The sequence below is a fragment of the Maniola jurtina genome, chromosome 23 (genome assembly GCF_905333055.1).
Source record: "Maniola jurtina chromosome 23, ilManJurt1.1, whole genome shotgun sequence".
In the NCBI taxonomy this organism is placed as follows: Eukaryota; Metazoa; Arthropoda; class Insecta; order Lepidoptera; family Nymphalidae; genus Maniola; species Maniola jurtina.
Window position 1 is genome coordinate 6,067,970 of NC_060051.1, and position 19,105 is coordinate 6,087,074.

General features: G+C 35.7%; 1 protein-coding gene across 2 annotated transcripts in view; it reads left to right on the top strand.

The window, feature by feature from the left end:
* Positions 1-19,105, top strand: part of LOC123877245 (transcriptional activator cubitus interruptus) — a 156,979-nt gene that overhangs the window by 107,370 nt on the left and 30,504 nt on the right. For both annotated transcript variants that reach the window (XM_045923798.1, XM_045923799.1), the window contains one exon: positions 4,893-5,017. In XM_045923798.1, the coding sequence (XP_045779754.1) occupies positions 4,893-5,017 (125 nt within the window). The remainder of the gene's footprint in view (positions 1-4,892; positions 5,018-19,105) is intronic.

A 19,105-nucleotide genomic window follows, 5' to 3' on the forward strand; every position in this document is an offset into this window, starting at 1 on the left:
CATAAAATTGTAGGATTGCGTTGAAAATTTATTTATTGACCTCCCTGGTGCAGTGGTGAGTGTAGTGGTCTTATCAGTGGAAGGTCCCGGGTTCGATTTTGGCAGGAGCAATTTGGGAATTCATAATTTCCCACTTGTCTCTACAGGCAAAACTGTACCGCGAAGCGATTTAGTTTTCGGTACGATGCTGTGTAGGAACCAATAAGGGGTATGGGTTTAGTAAAAAACCGGCCAAGTGCGAGTCAGACTCGCGTACCAAGGGTTCCGTACTCGGGTATTTTTTCCGTCATTTTGCACGATAAATCAAAAACTATTGTGCATAAAAATAAATAAGAATCTGTTTCCGAATGTACAGGTAAAGCCCTTTCATTTGATACACCACTTGATATAGTTATCATACTTTGAAAATTGAAAATACAAATTATTTGTTCATAAACACATTTTTTTGTTAAGTAAGTAACCACAAAATCACAGTTTTCGGATTTTCCACCTTACGTGTACTACATTATAAGACGTGCTTACCCGCTAAATTTTATGATTCTAGGTTAACAGGAAGTACCCTATAGGTTTTCTTGACAGACACGACAGACAGACAGTCAACAAAGTGATCCTATAAGGGTTCCGTTTTAGCTTTTGAGGTACGGAACCCTGAAAGCCACATCTCTTCCAAGTAAGCCCGCTTCCATCTGCATCATCATTTACCACCAGGTGATAGTAGTAGAGTAAGTAACTCGTAATAGAATTAAAAAAAAACGTTACATCTGTACCTAAAACAAACTACAGCATTTTTCACCACAGATTTTTATGTTCTTGCTCCTAATTATCCTCAATAACATTTATTAGCGGTAATAGATTCTTATATTAAGAGGGCTCTCTCCGTCACTCGTTTCATACAATCGTATTTCCAATTTCATTTGAATATTAAGCAACCAAAGTCCATGAAATTTTGCAGACATATTCTAGAAACTAATATCTGTTTCTATGGTGTTTTAGATTTTTCTAAAAATATGTAGTTTTAAAATTACAGGGGCTCAAAGATTTGTATGAAAATTCTTAAGACCGCGTAACTTTGAAACCGAATATTTTAACAGAAATCTGTAAAACCACAGACATAGATATTATAGTTTCTAGAATTTGTCTGCATTTCATGGACTTTGGTTGCTTAAAATTCAAATGAAATTGGAACTACGATTGTATGAAGCGAGTGACGGAGACAGCCCTCTTAATGATGTGCTATTAAAGTGTATTACCAGTAGTAATCACATAGTATTATAAAAAAGTGAATTACACCAAGTCCGATTCTTGAGGATATCTTTGTTTATTACATATAATTTTCGCTGTAAAAACCAATTTCTTTTGATTCCTTTGAATATTATTTAATTAGTTTGTTATTTAATCTAGCTACATCCAATTATCCTTATACAGCTCTCATTTACAGATGTATTTACAATTTTTAGGGTTCCGTACCTCAAAAGGTAAAACGGAACCCTTATAGGATCACTTTGATGCCTGTCTGTCTGTCTGTCTGTCAAGAAACCTATAATCCCGTTGACTTAGAATCATGAAATTTGGCAGGTAGGTAGGTCTTATAGCACAAGTACAGGAATAAATCTAAAAACCTCGAATTTGTGGTTACATCATTAGAAAAAAATGTGTTTCAATTTTCAAAATAAGATAACTATACCAAGTGGGGTATCATATGAAAGGGCTTTACCTGTACATCCTAAAACAGATTTTTATTTATTTGTATGTTTAATAGTTTTTGATTTATCGTGCAAAATGTTGGAAAAAATACCCGAGTACGGAACCCTCAGTGCGCGAGTCTGACTCGCACTTGTTTTTTAATTTCGTGGTCCATAAATATTCCATAACATTCTATTTTACTTTTTAACAAGGTCAGGAGTTAAGAGCTTTGCACGGGTAACAAAATATTTTATGATAGTATAAAATATAAATACATTATAATCGATTTTTCGATCTTTATGCCCTGCCCTGTCCATTTCCACTTCAGCTTTGCAAGTGGCTAAGCTACGAGTATGCCAATTTTTTTGGTTCTTCTACGAATACCCTCATTTCTGATTTGATCACTTAGAGACACCTCATACAAAGCTCTCTCCATCAACCGCTGAGTAATTCTGAGCTTTCTTATAAGGTCCATAGTTAGCAGGGAGTCGCTGGTTTCAGATGTTGCAAGACCTGGCGTGGAAGACCTAGAAGAAGTGGCGGTTGATAATGATGATAGGTAGAGATAAATACCTACGAAGACAATTTTCCCTACTTTTAAAATCCTGTGGTGTTAATTCTCTAAAGGCCTCAATTAACGCTGCTGAATAAATCACAGGCCACAGTGAAATATGAACACTTTAAGGTTTACACATTAAGGAACCATAACTTAATAAATTTAAATTTTCCAATGTCCTGTCAGCGTTCAATTATGTTGAATAACTTATACTTTTTGAATGACCCTAAATAAAACATCAAACTCAAAAGCAGGTCGTCTGCGCGAAATCTGTGGAACTTGTTTCACATCCAGCACTGTTTTTAAACTTTCTTCCTAATAAGACAAACTGTTTGCTTATTTTCGTCCTTGTCACACCTGTGGAGTCAAAAGGGTCTAATCTGGTGGGTGAAAAAGACAGCCTACATGAAGACGTTACGCGGGGCGCAGGCGCGCGTGTTCTTGCACTTGTTTTATTTGTTAGCCGCCATATTTTATTCTTTTTTCTTTCGTTTCTCAATGCTACGTCTTTGTTCAAGGGGCGCAATCGTCTGGCCAGTAAGTTGGATAATTTCTTTATTCCGAGCCCACCCGACAATTTTCTTGCATTATGAGCTTGATTTGTTTAATAATTTTATTACTGGCTGCATTGCGCATGCGCGTGGTCTATTGTGCTTTTATTCGCGGTTCGCTTAAGCCGCTTTATTCGATTTGGTTTTTTATATAAACGTGGGAAAGCATTACTGTTTTCGTATTGTTGGTCTATCTGCAGATCTTTAACCGATTAATATACAAGACAAATTATATTATTTGTATAGGCCTTTAGGGTTAACTCACACTCGAGCGCTTAGCGCGGGTCTTTTTCTTAGTAATATTACCTACACTTCTATTTTATTACCGCATTTTGTTTAATTCATCTCTTACTTTTTGTTTAACCTTTCTCTACCATTCTAAAGCCCAAAATTTTCTACCTCGCCGCAATCAAGAAAAATATTTACTTATGTGAAAATAAATGTGCAAAATTCCTTCCCTTTTTCTTTGCTGTCCGCTAATTTGCACCAAAAATGTCGCCCAGACGTCGCTTATTGCCCTAATCAAATGTCCAGACGTATAAGATCACGGCTATCTTCGAGCGCTTCGATGCTTTCTTAGGGTTCCCTTCAATACCAATCTTAAAGCCTTTGTCTCTCTTAATAAAATGGTCTGTTATTATCATTACCTATACATATAGGTACAGAGTAAAATGTCGCGAATCACGATCTCGTTAAGAAGTTATAGGAGAGGTCAAATACTATCAAATGACTCCTTGTTACCATGGAGCGTCTATGAAAATCCATGTTTTTTCTGTCAAACAAAACTCTAAAACGGGACACTTTTTACTCATAGGTATTAAGGGTCATTTGATATAACCTCTCTGACAATTTTTCAACAGGATAGTGATATTTTACGATTAACCTTTATATAAGAGCCCAAGCTGAAACTAAATGACTGACTGACACATCAAAATACAGCCAGTAACAGCTCAAACATTTGTAATTAGAAATTTGAGATTTTGCTTGTAGGTTATCTTCATAACTCTAATAGCCCGATAAGAAAGGTCTTTCATAAGCCGCATCCGAGCAAAGCCGGGGTGGGTGAGCTAGGTAGTTACATGAAATGGAATAAAAGGGAGAAATTAAATACAAGTAGAGTTTTTTCTTCTCAGAAGTACAACGCAATCTGCCAATATTAATAAATAAAAGGACATCACTGAAATAAATGTTCCAGATTCCAAGATTGGACTGAACAACGAAATTTACAACCGATTCGTACTTTACCATCTTTTTCACCCGGACCCCAACTGTTAGGCCTTGAGGTCCGCACTGATCTGAATGCTATGAATAGGCCAGTCATTTTTTTCTTTGGTATCTTTTGTGTCGCAGGAGTTTTATGACTTGTCAGATCCTTTGTGACCAAACTTGTATAATTGGTTGTGAAGAAGAAATTGGAATGCCAGATTCCACGGTCATCGATTGATTCAAAGTCTCATGGTTATGTATAAGTCCATGGAATTTAGGAGAACTTGATTTGAGAACTGCCGATTAGGGGTCCAATTGCAAATCGCTGAATCTGGTGTAAATTGGTCGGAAATGCTTAGGATTCTTTCGATTCCTCAATTGTACGACTTCTTTTACACCAAAGGCATGTATGGAAGACTGTTTTTAACGGCGTTTTGACTGGATTCTTTGGATTTTTTTGGATCGAATTTCTTCCTTATCACCTGGATATCTGATATTCTTGAAAATGAAAACTGTAAAATCGGCTTCTTTTTAGGGCGTTTTAAGTTATTTAATTTTGGTGGAATAGTGCTTACGATACTGGGCTTCATTTTCACGTCAAACAGTTCAGCTAATCTTAGGTTAGGTCTCAGATCTTTGTTATAACCTAACTAGCTGATACCCGCGACTTCGCGTGGATAAAGGTTTTAAAAATCCCGTGGGAACTCTATGTTTTTCCGGGATAGAAAGTAGCCTATGCCATTCTGAATTTCGGCCAAATGTATGCAGCAGTTTTTACGTGAAAGAGTAAAAAACATATATCTACATATTCACACATACATACATATACAGAAACTTTGGTGTAACTAATATTAGTGTGATATTAGAGTGATATAATTTTCTCTTCTGGTCAACAGATTGGCGGCAGCGGCGGCGGCAGCGGCTGGCGCGACCAGCGAGCTGAGCTACCTGGCGGCGCTCCACCCCGCCTACCGACCCGTGCCCTACGACCATCCGCTGTACGGCGCTAACACTTTAAGAGGTCAGTATCAGAAAAGCTATTTAAATTTATAAACGTGATACTTCTTGGAGCAGTCATACATGGGAATCATGAAGCAGTCATGAGTCATGACTCATGAGTCATAACTGAGCGTTTCAAGCTGCGACTGCCTAGCAAAGTTAATGAAGTTCGTTTTATTGTATACTAGCCGATGCCCGCGACTTCGTCCGCGTGGATTTAGGTTTTTCGAAATCCCGTGGGAACTCTTTGATTTTCCGGGATAAAAAGTAGCCTATGTGCTAATCCAGGGTATAATCTATCTCCATTCTAAATTTCAGTCCAATTCGTTCAGTAGTTTTTGCGTGAAGGAGTAACAAACATACACACACACACACACACATACAAACTTTCGCCTTTATAATATTAGTGTGATTGTGTGATTAGTGTGATTGTAATTCATGAGGCTACATGAACAGTTACGACAGCACCAAGTGACTGCACTTGACAACTCGAGCTATCAACTGGTGTGGCACAGTTACTCGCTTCATAGCAACTGCGGTTGCTTAAGTAGTTGACGATAACTGCTCAAGCAGTTCAAAATGAGCACTTGAGCAATGCGTGTGATTTCTTCGCCTCAACTGCCCAAGACGTCCATGAAGGGCCGCATCGCTCTAAAAAATCCAATTATTTACAAAATGATCTTCAACAGTCCCCATAATTCTCCGATACGCTATCGCACTTTCGTCTTTTACTCCCACACTCCAACAATGAAGGCTTGGAGAGACAAAACGCATGACGGCAGAAGGACTTGTTGGATAAAAAATAAATTGTACGTAAAAAAAAAAACATCCCGCCGTTGCGCAGGAGATGACTTATTGATCCAGCTAGTGGTCGAAGTGAGGGATGATTGGTCGCTTCGGCCGTTGCTTCCATAAGTCAACCTTTCGTTTCGCGGGCTGTTATGTGAAAGAGTATAACCCACGCACTTGCCCATGAACAGAAACTCCCACGCTCTCGCCCAGCGGTCAAAGAAACTGCAGGAATAAGTGTCTTAGCACACACATGACACCCTACTTTTAGCATTGGCGATCAGAGATTTTTGCAACTGCATCGATGCTGCATCGCGTTTTGATGATTTTCTGCGTTCGATCACTATTTTAGGACGTGGCATCGAGCTTCCAAAAATCGACTTGATTGCTGCGACTGGAGATTGTATATGTACGGAGTGAAGCATTCAAATGCGGCAACGAGCTTGCGAAAAGCAACTAAAACCCTGATCGCTGATTCTTAAAGCATCGTGTCTGCTATGACCTTAAGACATGATTTCTACTTACTTCCGCGTCGCTTCGTGTTGGTCCAGGCCCTTATTCCCACCTTGGAAACAATGAAAGGTGACTCTAATCGAGTCTCAAATGCAGTTCCTACAACCCGGGAACGTTATACTGCATTGATAACGATGTAACGCTATACCTTATGCAGATAACGAAAGTAAAATAACACAATTCGCGTTCCGTACTTCGTTGTGAAGTTAGTTGTCTTCTTTATTTACAACTAGGGTTGTCATTTTGTCGAGTTTCTCCATTGGTTCAATTTTTAATTGAGTATTAAAATTGTAGGTAATCTATTGAATCTCTACTTACAATTATTATGTTTCTTTCTGTTATCTGTTCACGACCTATACCTACCTACCTACCCATTGAATCAATACCTCCATACAATTATTATATTATGCCTATTTGATAGCTTTTCACGTTCTATCCATTAAGAGAGTTTGCATTCTGGAAAAGGACTAACTTTTATCACGAAAAATCGACGAGATCCTTTGTGATTTTCAAAAAATCTAAATCCACGGGGCTATGGAAGTTGCTAGCATCATCTAGTGCCTAGTCGATAATAAAAATAATCTGATACTAACCTATTGTTTAAAAAGTCTTTACCTACTCCAAGCCCCAAGGTCATTATCACAACTCCTAACCCTTCGTTCCACAAACTCATGCCAATTTCAACCCGTGACTTAAGCACCTTCTGTCCTTTAATAGCCTTTAACGTATCTGACATCACTGTCACCTGTAACTCATTTTGATCTTTATTATTAAGAGAATAGAGTTCTTTTTTCATTGATGGCAGTTACGGAACGAATGGTGGCAGTCGTGAGTTCAAATCCTAATTAACACCTCCGTGTATAGATAAATTGCGATGATACCCGTACGGATGTGCCGTTTGTAGGGTTTTGTAAGTTATTTACGTTCCGTATGGGGTTTTTAGGTTTTACGGGGGTTTTTTTTCTTGTTGAAAAGCCTGCATTTGACAATCTCTTAAAAGGGTTCTCTGCGTCACTTACTCCATACAATTGTAGTTCCAATTTCAATTGAATATTAAGCAACCAAAGTCCATGAAATTTTGCAGACATATTCTAGAAACTAATATCTGTGCCTGTGGTGTTTTAGATTTTTCTAAAAATACGTAGTTTTAAAATTACAGGGGCTCAAAGATTTGTATGTGAATTCTTAAGGCCGCGTAACTTTGAAACCGAATATTTTAACAGAAATCTGGAAAACCACAGGCATAGATATTAGTTTCTAGAATATGTCTGCAAAATTTCATGGCCTTTGGTTGCTTAATATTCAAATGAAGTTGGGACTACGATTGTATGGAGTAAGTGACGAAGAGAGCCCTGTTAAGAACCTATTATATAAATCTGGAAATAGTAGGAAACAGATAATAATATGTTCAAAATATAGGCGTACGCGTCAGGCGGCACAAGACCGTGGCGTGTAAAAATCTCTATAAGAGACCTATACATTTATAGCGTTTGATGTCTATGGGTTGACGACGATGATGAGGTCAGAGGATGATCCAAAATTAAAAGGTTTGAATTGAATGTATTCAACCTGCTTATTTGAATGTATTCAATTGAATTCATCGTACAATTATAGTTCTCTTAGTTAAGATCTGTGCCAATATTCTTTGCCAGGATTTCTCCCTCAAGAGTTTCAAGAAATTTCTCTAAAAACTTGTGAAACAAATTCAGTGTGAATTTTCAACTATCTACCTGTTACGGTTTTTGAGATACAGACCGCTGACAGACAGATGGACAACTGATCAAAATCGCGATAATCTCAATAGTGTTTTGTATCTAAAATGGTTCCTCAGTATCTAGAGCACAGACTATAGCCTAGTACCTATGGACATCATCATAAAATCTCCTTTGTACACTTTGCCTGCTCCTAAGTGCATATTAGCGATTCGTCGTGCATGTTTGTGTTGGTTGAATATACGATCAAGTTTGAGCTTGGTGCATCTAAATGACCATTCTTCTCGCGATCGTTACGTGAAATGCTTTCCATGACGGTTTTTCCTTATTATTCAAATTCTCCTTTTATTCGATAACTAGCTGATGCCTGCGACTTCGCGTGGATGTAGGTGTTTTAAAAATCCCGTGGGAACTCTTTGATTTTCCGGGATAAAAAGTAGCCTATGTGCTAATCCAGGGTATAATTTATCTCCATTCTAAATTTCAGCCCAATCCGTCCAGTGGTTTTTGCGTGAAGGAGTAACAAACATACACACACACACACATAAACACACACACACACACTTACAAACTTTCGCCTTTATAATATTAGTGTGATAGTGTGATGAAGCGTATAGAGTATAGACGGGTAACAGATGCGTAGTTCAGTAGGTTTGTAGTTTATAGGACACACCATCCATCCGGTGCAGGCAACCCGAGAAGCCGATTGAAAATTATCGAGCACTTGATCACTGAGTAAACAATACATTACACTAGGTTGTTATGCAGAATGGAGACAAGAAAAAAATTAAAATTAATCTAGCCTTTTTCATGCACTGAAATAACTACTTTAAACTCTAGGAACTGACATAATTATAATGAATGACACGAATTTTATACGCCATGTAATTTTAGCGCATTTGCCATTTAGAGTTCAAATCACATGGTGTATAAAATTCGTACTCGGTAATGAGTAAGGCATGAGATACAAAACGCACGAGAATACAAGAGATAGCGCTCTACAAAAGTGCAACTTCACTATCAATCTTCAATATCAATTGGATTATTCCCCGGCTCAGAAAACGTCTGACAATTCTCAAACGGTTGAATAAATTTTCATCAAACATAACTAAAAGCCATGTCGATTTTAAGAATATCAACACTTTAAATTAAAAGATCTAATCAGTCTATTATGTTTGAGTATCATGATGCCACAGATGCTCAAACACACAGACATATAGATACACACTTATAACGCCCTTCTGTTTTCATCGGGGGTTAAAAATGAAAATACGTACTTTTTCTGAAACCAATCGCAACGATGTAACTTAAATACCAATGCGTACAGACAACACGATCGCAGTAAAAGCAGTGCCAGTTAATTTTTGTAATAACTTGAATGCCTCAAAAAACATGACAACGATTTACAATGAAGCCATTAGGACGAGGTATTTCAGTGCAAAATGAAGCACAATTGAAATTCTTGACGTATTTGTGAAAGAGGTACAATTTTATTAGTTTGTATAAACCAGACATGGGCAATTGGAATTGGAATTTCATTTCATTTTCATTTCATTGCTACTTTTGAATAATTTTCATTTAGTGAATTCATTATTTTTCTTCACAGTGATTTCACATACGATTTTTCATTTTTGGAATTTACAATGGTTTACTACTACTAATTTACTAGCAATTATGATCAAGATCAAAAGCGCTGATATTTCACTGGTGGGTTTTCATGGAAAGTAAATTTTCGTAATTACAGTCGTAAGTGCGAAAAGTCGTTTTCCTTGTAACGTAGCAATCGGTTGTTCGCAATATTAATTTTTAACTAGATGTTTTTTAATTCACGCATTCGAATGTACTCACTTGCACATTCTGCCTCTTAGCTCGGATCAATGAACGTGAATTTTAAATAAAAGGGATTAAATGTGTCAATTTTCAAACTTTGTTATGCGTCGTGATTTTTCACAGGCTATTTTAAATAAAGTAGCAAGTGTTAATTATTAAGAAAAGGCTCTTCACGTGCTATGTGTGAAATGGTCCATCCTTAGAAAAAACCCCTTTAATTATTTTAAAGAATAAAGTCTTCAATTCTTGCTTTAATTAATTAGTAAACCAAAGGAGTTTTTTTTTAATTATTTAGCTTCAGTGATGAATGCTGTAGGTCTGATTTTAATGAAGATTATTTGTTTCCCCCGAAACCATATTTGCATTATGGATTACCTTGTTTTTCCATCTTGACTCTGACTGCCTTAAGAGGGGTCTCTCCGTCACTCGCTCCATACAAACGTAGTTCCAATTTCATTTGAATATTAAGCAACCAAAGTCTATGAAATTCTGCAGACATATTCTAGAAACTAATATCTATGCCTGTGGTTTTCCAGATTTCTGTTAGAATATCCGGTTTCAAAGTTACGCGGTCTTAAAATTTCACATACAAATCTTTGAGCCCCTGTAATTTTAAAACTACATATTTTTAGAAAAATCTAAAACACCACAGGCACAGATATTAGTTTCTAGAATATGTCTGCAAAATTTCATGGACTTTGGTTGCTGAATATTCAAATGAAATTGGAAATACGATTGTATGGAGTAAGTGACGGAGAGAGCCCTGTTAAGATCAATGAATACAATATGGAATGCCCGTCCGGCTTCTGATTTCCCGCTAGTACTATTGGTACCTTTAAAAGAAGACTAAATAGGTACCTTCTGGGCAGGCGCGCTTTACCTTAGGCTGCATGAACTCCTGCTTGATATGATTGAAACCAAGCGTAAGCCTGTATAGTTATAAAAAAATCTATTATTTATATTTGCGCTGTTGCATAACTCCGTCCAAAATGAAAAAAATGGCACCTAATTGAGCGTTATCTAAAGACGTGTAGGAGACGTCGGCGGCCCGCAGTAATCCGATCGCGATTGCGATTTTTTCCTTTAACCGTAAACAGTTTCGATTCGACGTAGAAATAACTTCGACCGTGAAGGGTTAGGTTTCTTGCGTGTGAAAGGGTTTTTGTTTTATTAATCCTTCTTTGTTGGAACTTTTATAACCAAAATTTTGTTATTTGAAACCATTTTGGGGGTATGTATATGTTTTTTTTTCTCTCTCGTCTGGCTTTACGAAGATTAGCCAATGTCAAGTTTGTAGTTATTTGTAACAAGTTAGTTAAACTATACAAGTATGGACCCCGTCTGTGCCGGCGCTCGCCGACATACGCACGGCACCCCCTTAGAGCGCTTTCCAGTCCGTTTTAACAAAAAAAAAAAACACTCCAAAAAGGCAGAGCACGCCCGCCAGCTAACAACAACACAGACGAAGTCCGAGGTATATGTTATACATATATATTATTACAGGATTTTTAGGGTTCCGTACCTCAAAAGGAAAAACGGAACCCTTATAGGATCACTACGTTGTCTGTCTGTCTGTCCGTCCGTCCGTCCGCCCGTCGTGTCTGTCAAGAACACCTATAGAGTACTTCCCGTTGACCTAGAATCGGAAATTTGCCAGGTAGGTAGCTCTTATAGTACAAGTAAAGAAATAAATTCGAAAACCATGAATTTTTCAGTTTTTGATTTATTGTGCAAAAAGTCCTCGGTGATAACCCTCGGTGCGCGAGTCTGACTCGCACTTGGTCGATTTTTCTTTTTACATAAGGTCGAATTCAATAGATTTTTATATTAGATAGATTAAATAAACTTTCATACCCGATTGCTCCGATTAGACAATCGATACCTGCAATATTGACATTTTAATTTACATTTAACCTTTAGTTGTCTGAGTTTCCGGTTTTTTTTTTTTTTAAATAATAATTAATACGTTATTCAATTTCAATTAGCTACCTAACAGTTAATGTAATATCTATTCCATTAACTTTGGCTCGATAAGTTCTATAGCTAATTTAAATTCAATGTAAAAATTGATAGATCAGCTTTTTGCAATTTTACTAAAGTCCTCGATAAGTATCGAATATTTTAATTATGATTAATTAAGGTTTAAAAGTTATTACTAGGTATAACCTCACCGTTGTTCTAGTTTTTCTTGTAATATTTTTTGCAGAATAATAAGGTTTGAAAATATACATACATAGACTGCTAAATCATAACCCTTCCTTTCGGCTTTTCCGTAGTCGGGTAAAAAAGCGCACCTGATGAATAATCATTTTATTTTATTTATTTGTAATCAACAGCGTTACAGCTAATATAATTTTACATTATGATAAATTAAAACACGCTTCTTTAGACAAGATTATTATAAGTAGGTATATCTCTTACTTATTTTGTTATAACTCTTACTTTGCAAAGGTGTCCATAATTAATTATTACGAAAGTTAACAAAAAACGGGTAAATCTATTAAAATTAAAGAACTTGATCTACTAGAGAAACAGACAACGACTGAAAGCGGTGTAAGAAATTATAATCAAAAGAATACATTCAGAAATATTACCTGAGTGGTTACGTAAAAAACATCTAAAACCCCTAGTGCACCATCAAACCGGATCTTTTATGCAAAATATTAACCATCATCAGTGGACTGCGAAATTTTGCAACCGAAGTGACAAGCCGAAACTTAATAACTTACTCAGAAATTCACCAACAAATTGGGAGCCGACTCGTCCGACCGGCTCCGTAACCCTACACTGGCGTACCGAACTCCACGACACATATAAATTGTGTTTTTATTCAAATCGAGCCTACGTGCTGCGATAAAGTCCTTTTAAAACAAATAATTACAGGACACTCAAAAGTCAAACCCAAAGGGAATCATACCTTAACGTTTATTTAGAAAGCCTAAAGTTCTACAGACGATGCATAGATTCACCGTATAAATAATGACAAAAACATAAAACAGAAGAACACGAGCCTAAAAGCTACCGCTATAAAGATGTTGATTCATTGACTATAATAACAGCGCCGAGAAACTAAGCGTACAAGCTTGGCGTATAAGTTGAAGCTAAGTGATCTAAATGCAAAATTTTACCACTTAAAAGACGATAATGATATAGAGTAGCTATTTTCTTATGTTTAATCTACACACGTAGATCGACTACTTAGAAAACCTATGTTAAATCTTTTGACACATCATAAACGGCTTGGCACATTTTTTTTTGCCTTTCGGTAACATTGACGAAAATTACAAGGTGCTTGGTTTATGATTTTTATTTTTAAGGCCTTCAAGGAGACCCGGTCATGCACGGTTGATTAAGTTCTCGTATTTGCCTTAATGGACTCGTTTACACAGATCCCTTTCATTACGTGTTAAAGAGTTTTCTTGGTGGTACCTTAATTACTTTATCTACCTGACAGGTTTTGCGAGAGCAATTTTTAGAACGATTTAATAAACCTTCACATGCAAAACACAAATGCCCGGGCTGTTGTAAAAAATATCGAGAAAACGATACGGGCAAATATTAACATTACACTAATAAAAAAAGTAACTGAGATTCGCAATCAAGTGGTATCGATTCGCAATAATTTTTAAAAGTCATAAACTGTTTATGTGGCAAGTGTGAGATTATAAAATCGCCGAGAGCTGATCTCGTAAAAGTCGATACACCGAGAAATTATAAGCGTATTCGTATGCGCGAAGCTGATATGAGCGTCTTCAACCTTCGATAATCGTAAATTAAGGACCAACTCCAGGTTAACCGAGCGTAAAAACTGTGAACGAAAGATTGAGAGTTCATGTTACTTCCCAAATTAAAATAAGACAAAAAGCTCACGTCGATGTAAAAAGAGAAAGAATGATAGCAGATGTCAAACGACTGGACAATGATATTGATAGATTGAAAATATCTTTTAGTTAATGAACCATACAGTAGGTTAATTGAAATAAAATTATTGAGGTAGAGAACAATTTACAATCAATTGTACTCGAGTAGATTCTTGAAATGATGTGTTTGTTGGAGCTTGAACGCCAATGGAATATCTGACACTTGTCTGTTTTTCTAATTGGTTTTGTCAAAGTGTTCCGTCCCTGGACCCTAATCTTTGTCAAGAAGAAGCGAGCAGTGAACCGGAACGGGTTTTAGAGTGAGATGCAGAGACTGCGCTCGAGCATGACAAGTGACCGGATTAATGCATTTTAAACGTGGAAGGCTTAATTCTGATCTCGGGTCCTTTAATTGAATGACTTTTTATACCGTTTCACCGAAATGGAGGTTGGAATAACTTCACGGGTACAAGAAATGGTTTGTATTAAATTCTTGGCATCTTAGGTCTTTTAAATGGAGTATAATATGTAGTAGTTTCGACAGGACATAATTACAGGGCAGGGTAATTTGGACAGATGCAAGGCTTTTATGCTGATTTGTTAAAATCTTGATTGTACTGTTTGACCATTTCAAGATTAAGAAAAATTCTTTCAATATGTTCTCTCAAAATTTTAAGTATTTTGGTCGTTTATTATTTTTTTTATTTATTTATTTAGGGACTGTTATATCTAAGTAATAAGCACGCTCCTAACAGACTTCATTTTGTTTTCTTGACAGACACGACACAGACAGACAACAAAGTTATCTTATAAGGGTTCCTTTTTTCCTTTAGAGGCACGGTAATGAAATGAAATGATATGAAATGAAATGAAATGAAATGATTTCTTTATTTTGCGAACCATAAAAAAGTGCTGGGGAACGCTATAGAGAAACTTCTCCTAAAGCATTCTTGTTACTTACGAGTATTTACCGATACGCAGTAGTAGCAACTTCATCTAATAAATCACAATGATTCACTTACAAATATTATTACGATATTTTTTCTTTTTCTATAGTCCTGAATTTGTTGAAAGCCGACGCTTGATCTATCAATATGTTCTATTTTATTTTTGATATGGTCTTGAGAGCCCCCGATGTGATCATTCCTCACCATGATATGATTGACGACGTCCATAAATGATCCGTCTACATGCTGAGTCTGTGAGTGAAACCATTTAACAAATACGTTCGCCATGTTGTTTAATGGCGATAATTTCTTTAAACTTATCGAGTTAGCATTATTATTATTTATTGCGTCCTTTCTTCCTTTTCCTTATAACTTAATGTCTTTTAAGTCTTTTTTACGTCGGTTTTACTTATTTGTAATAGTTTTATATTGTTCTTATAAGTCAAAGCGATTTTTGTGAAGTGATGATATTAAAAAAATAACAGAAAGTCATTGACTGGCTGAGTTTTTCTGGGCTCTTCTCAGATCTGGGCGCATTTGGAACCCTCGCAGCCTTAGTTTTAAGTTAACGTAATTAATTATCACCAAATCATCTTACAAATCCAACAATTTGACATTCAAAAAGTGTACAATAGACTATTGTACCTGTTTTGTCAATAGTACCTACTTTGAATAAATTATTTGATTTTGACTTTGAATTAGTTTAAATCACAAGCTTCCATTCATATAAAGTAAAAATTGTTTTCATCAAAAAACCGGTGAAAATAATAGACAATCTACCAAATAATAGTTACAAAATGCTTTGAATAATAGTCTTCAATAATTTCCTTCGTATAACCTGTTTGATCATGTCCGATAAAAAAACCGTGAGTCGGCTACGATTGATCCGGTCTGTATCGAGATTGAGACATCTTTGAAACGAGTTCCATCTTATTGGTGTAAGCTTAAAAGTAGGCTGAGTGATAAGCGGTAGCGATTTGTTTTTTTTTAAAAGGACTTTTTTCCTTTCAGAACATGTCACTCTATAAGACATATACATCTATTAAATTACCTACTTTCGTAAGGCCTTCTTGTGCATCTGTAACAGAACCCTAGCCTCATCCGACAGAGGTTGGGATAGGGCGCCGTTACAGCCGCTAATCTGGCTATTACTTTCTAATATGTATACTATTGTATATGTTATTTAAAATGTCGTGTATGTCTAGATGAGTTTAATAAGCGCGTTTTGTTCACTTTAAGCTAAAAGAAAACTAGTGGAAATTCATTTGTCTGCGCATATAATAATAATAATAATAATATAGCCTTTATTTACTGAAACATTTTTGCAATCATTACATTTTATGTTAATAAGTACTAGATTTTCCATCTTAAGTATATAAAATGTAGTACATAAACAAGACTTATCCTATTAATAATACTAATTTACATTTATATTTTTTTTATACATCACTAGTTTTTTTTTTTAAATTACTAATTTTCTTATTATATATTTACATTTTTAAATGAGTACACATTATTACTACTTCATATTACTACTTGTTTTCATATTTTAATAGGTAAGTTTCTTTTTCTCCTTTCACATTTCGTTTCAGTACGCCCATTTTGGACGAAGGCCTCCTCCAGTCGTTTCCATATTTCTCTGTCTTTGGTTGCGTAATTTTTACTAACTTTTCTTACATTCGTACACAAGATATAGAAATAATAATACTAATGTTATGAAATAATAGGAATAGGAAATTTTTAGTATATACTCTTTGTTGTGTTTCTTTTTACGATCGACTTTTTTTTTGTTATGTTGGTATTTTATAATAATTCATACTTGTATTATCCAATTTAAAAACTCTTATGACTGGAGGGTACTGGTCTAGCTCTCCCACGGTGACCAGCCGGGTTGGGAGACTGTTTTTCTTAAAAGTTTTTCTTCTTATTGCTTGCTATGTAAATTGTGCTGAGTGGGCAGCAGGGTTTATACTGGATGGAGTGGCTGTGGTAATTACTATTCATCGCATTCCTCATCGAGTGTGACTGCAGTAAATATTTTTGGTGCTGGTGGTTTTTGTAGAAAACTATTCATGGAGCTTTGCCCCTTATTCTGGATATTCCTCTTATGTTTATTTTTCTTTGCCATGTGATAATTTGATGAAGGTTGATTTGCTTGAGCATAAGGATTGCTCATTTGACTCGGAGGGGTAGACTCTAATTCTCTCTTCCTAGAACTTTGACTATTTGTACTTTCAGCATTCTTTCGAGTTTTATTTGATTCATGTATTATTAGCCTATCCTGGCGTAGATATGCGAACTTTCCTTCATTTCGTGCTTGTTGCAATTGCTCTTGAAGCTGTTTTCTTTTTTCCAATATTTGTTTTGGGTAGTCTTCCTTCAAATAAATTGTTTTGTTTTTAAGGTGCTGTTTATTTTTGAGAATAGAAATCTTTTTGCCATAAGTTGTAAAAGTTGCTACTATAGGTCTTATTTTATTTTCTGCTTTTTTCCCCATCCTTCTTGTTATTTCAATTTCGTTACTGTTGCAATCCACCTTTATTTCTGTTTTTACTATATTTATTATTTTGTTTTCTAGTTCTTTATAAGATTTTTCCCCTTCTTCAACTCCAAAAAATATTATATTTCTGCATTTCATCTGTTTTTCTATTGCAAGAATCCTCTCATTTTGCTCGTTATTGTCCTTCTTTATTATTTCAATCTGCGCTTGAATGTCTTCGAATTTTGTATCTATATTTTCGTTAATACTTTTTGTGATTCGCTCTTCCACTATTCTGAGTGACTCCTCCGAATCTTTTCTGATGTCGCATCTAAGCTCGCGTAACAGTTGCTCGAAGTTCGACATTTTGTAAAGTAAAAATAAAAAAATAATAAAAAAAACTTTAGAATTTCCGGACCTGGTATCGAACCAGCGTAGATGTCGATTTTAGGTGGCGATGATCCGATCGTTCGACCGCTGAACCAAAGTCGTTAGTAACTAATGTGACTAAATTTTTGTCCGCTTTGTTAAACTGCGTTTGACCGTTGAATTGTCACTGTTTTTATTTTTTGCACACCCTCAAAAAGTTGTGTTTGTACAGATTTAGAATAATTGTTATTTTCGTCATATTTAACACTTTTGCAATCCACTTTTATGAACTTTTCCTTTATTTTATCAGTTTATAATACATGTAGGCCACTAATCGCGTATTGTTTTTCGCTTTGTGATCACTTCCACTCAGTCTTTTTTGTGTATATTGAAGTCCGAATGGGTGGCACTAAAACACGGAAATTTTCACAGTTCCTGGAAATATGTATTTTTGCAAACGTTTCCACTTATGAGTTGCACAAAGATTTACTTATTTAACACACTAAAAACAACTTAATTGCATTAATTGTATATTTAAAATATTTTTACGCGGAGCTAATGTTTCACTGTTCGCTGCAGCGCCCTCTCCCCCTGCGCATATAAAGCACTCGTTTAATATTATAATGCTTGCAGCGAAAATACGCTAAATATTCCTTAGCCTAAGTTGTCAGTCTAGAATTGTGAGTTTAAAGTTCTGTGTTCAAAGCTTTTGCATCATACCAATTGTATTTTGTGCGATGCAAAAGCTTGGATCACTACAAGCACTCAAGCTATATACATTAATCCAAATAATTACACAAATTGTCTAGGTAAAGTGAGTGTTAAAATTAATTTGTTGGTTTAGCTAGATCCCAATTTAATCAGGCCACGTTCCATAATTTGTGTGTCTATTTTTAGGGAATCTGCCATTCTTCACCGTTTCGTATTACATCATCCATCATATCATCTCAATGAAGAATTAAAAGCAAAAAGAATATATTAGCTGAATTTATTATCAGAAATATCGGTCGCCGTAGCTCGTGACTTTTACCAAACGGTTCCGCCCACGACACACGCACATAATTGTTCTCAGAAACATTGATTCCAGTTTTTTAAACCCCGCTTCGATAGAAAACGTAATTACTTCATGTGTTACCCGTACGAGGGTCTAATCCTAATGCGCCTGGCGTTTCGCCAACGCATGATTCGATACATCGATACAATCGTATCGCGTGTGGAAATCGATTTTAACGGATTTCATTAAGTCGTTGCTTAGAGCGATCTTTGTAGTAATAAACTTGTAATCAATAGGGTCAGTGACCGTTAACTATTTCTAATAGTTACTTTTTGATTTTTTCTGTTTCTTGATTGGATGAGGATGTGTTCGGAAAAATTGTTGTAGTTATAGTTAATGAATTGATGTAATCAATTTTTTTATTGTTATTTTCAATATATAGAAATCAATTTGCGATAGATTCTATTTATTGAAATAACGGGTATCGTTACTTGTAAAAAAAAATGGTTTTCACTATAGTTTTGTAAATGACTTATTTGCCATTAGACACGGTGCATACCGGGCAATTTAAATACTAGTAAATACTAGTATACCAATATAGACTTAATTACTATATC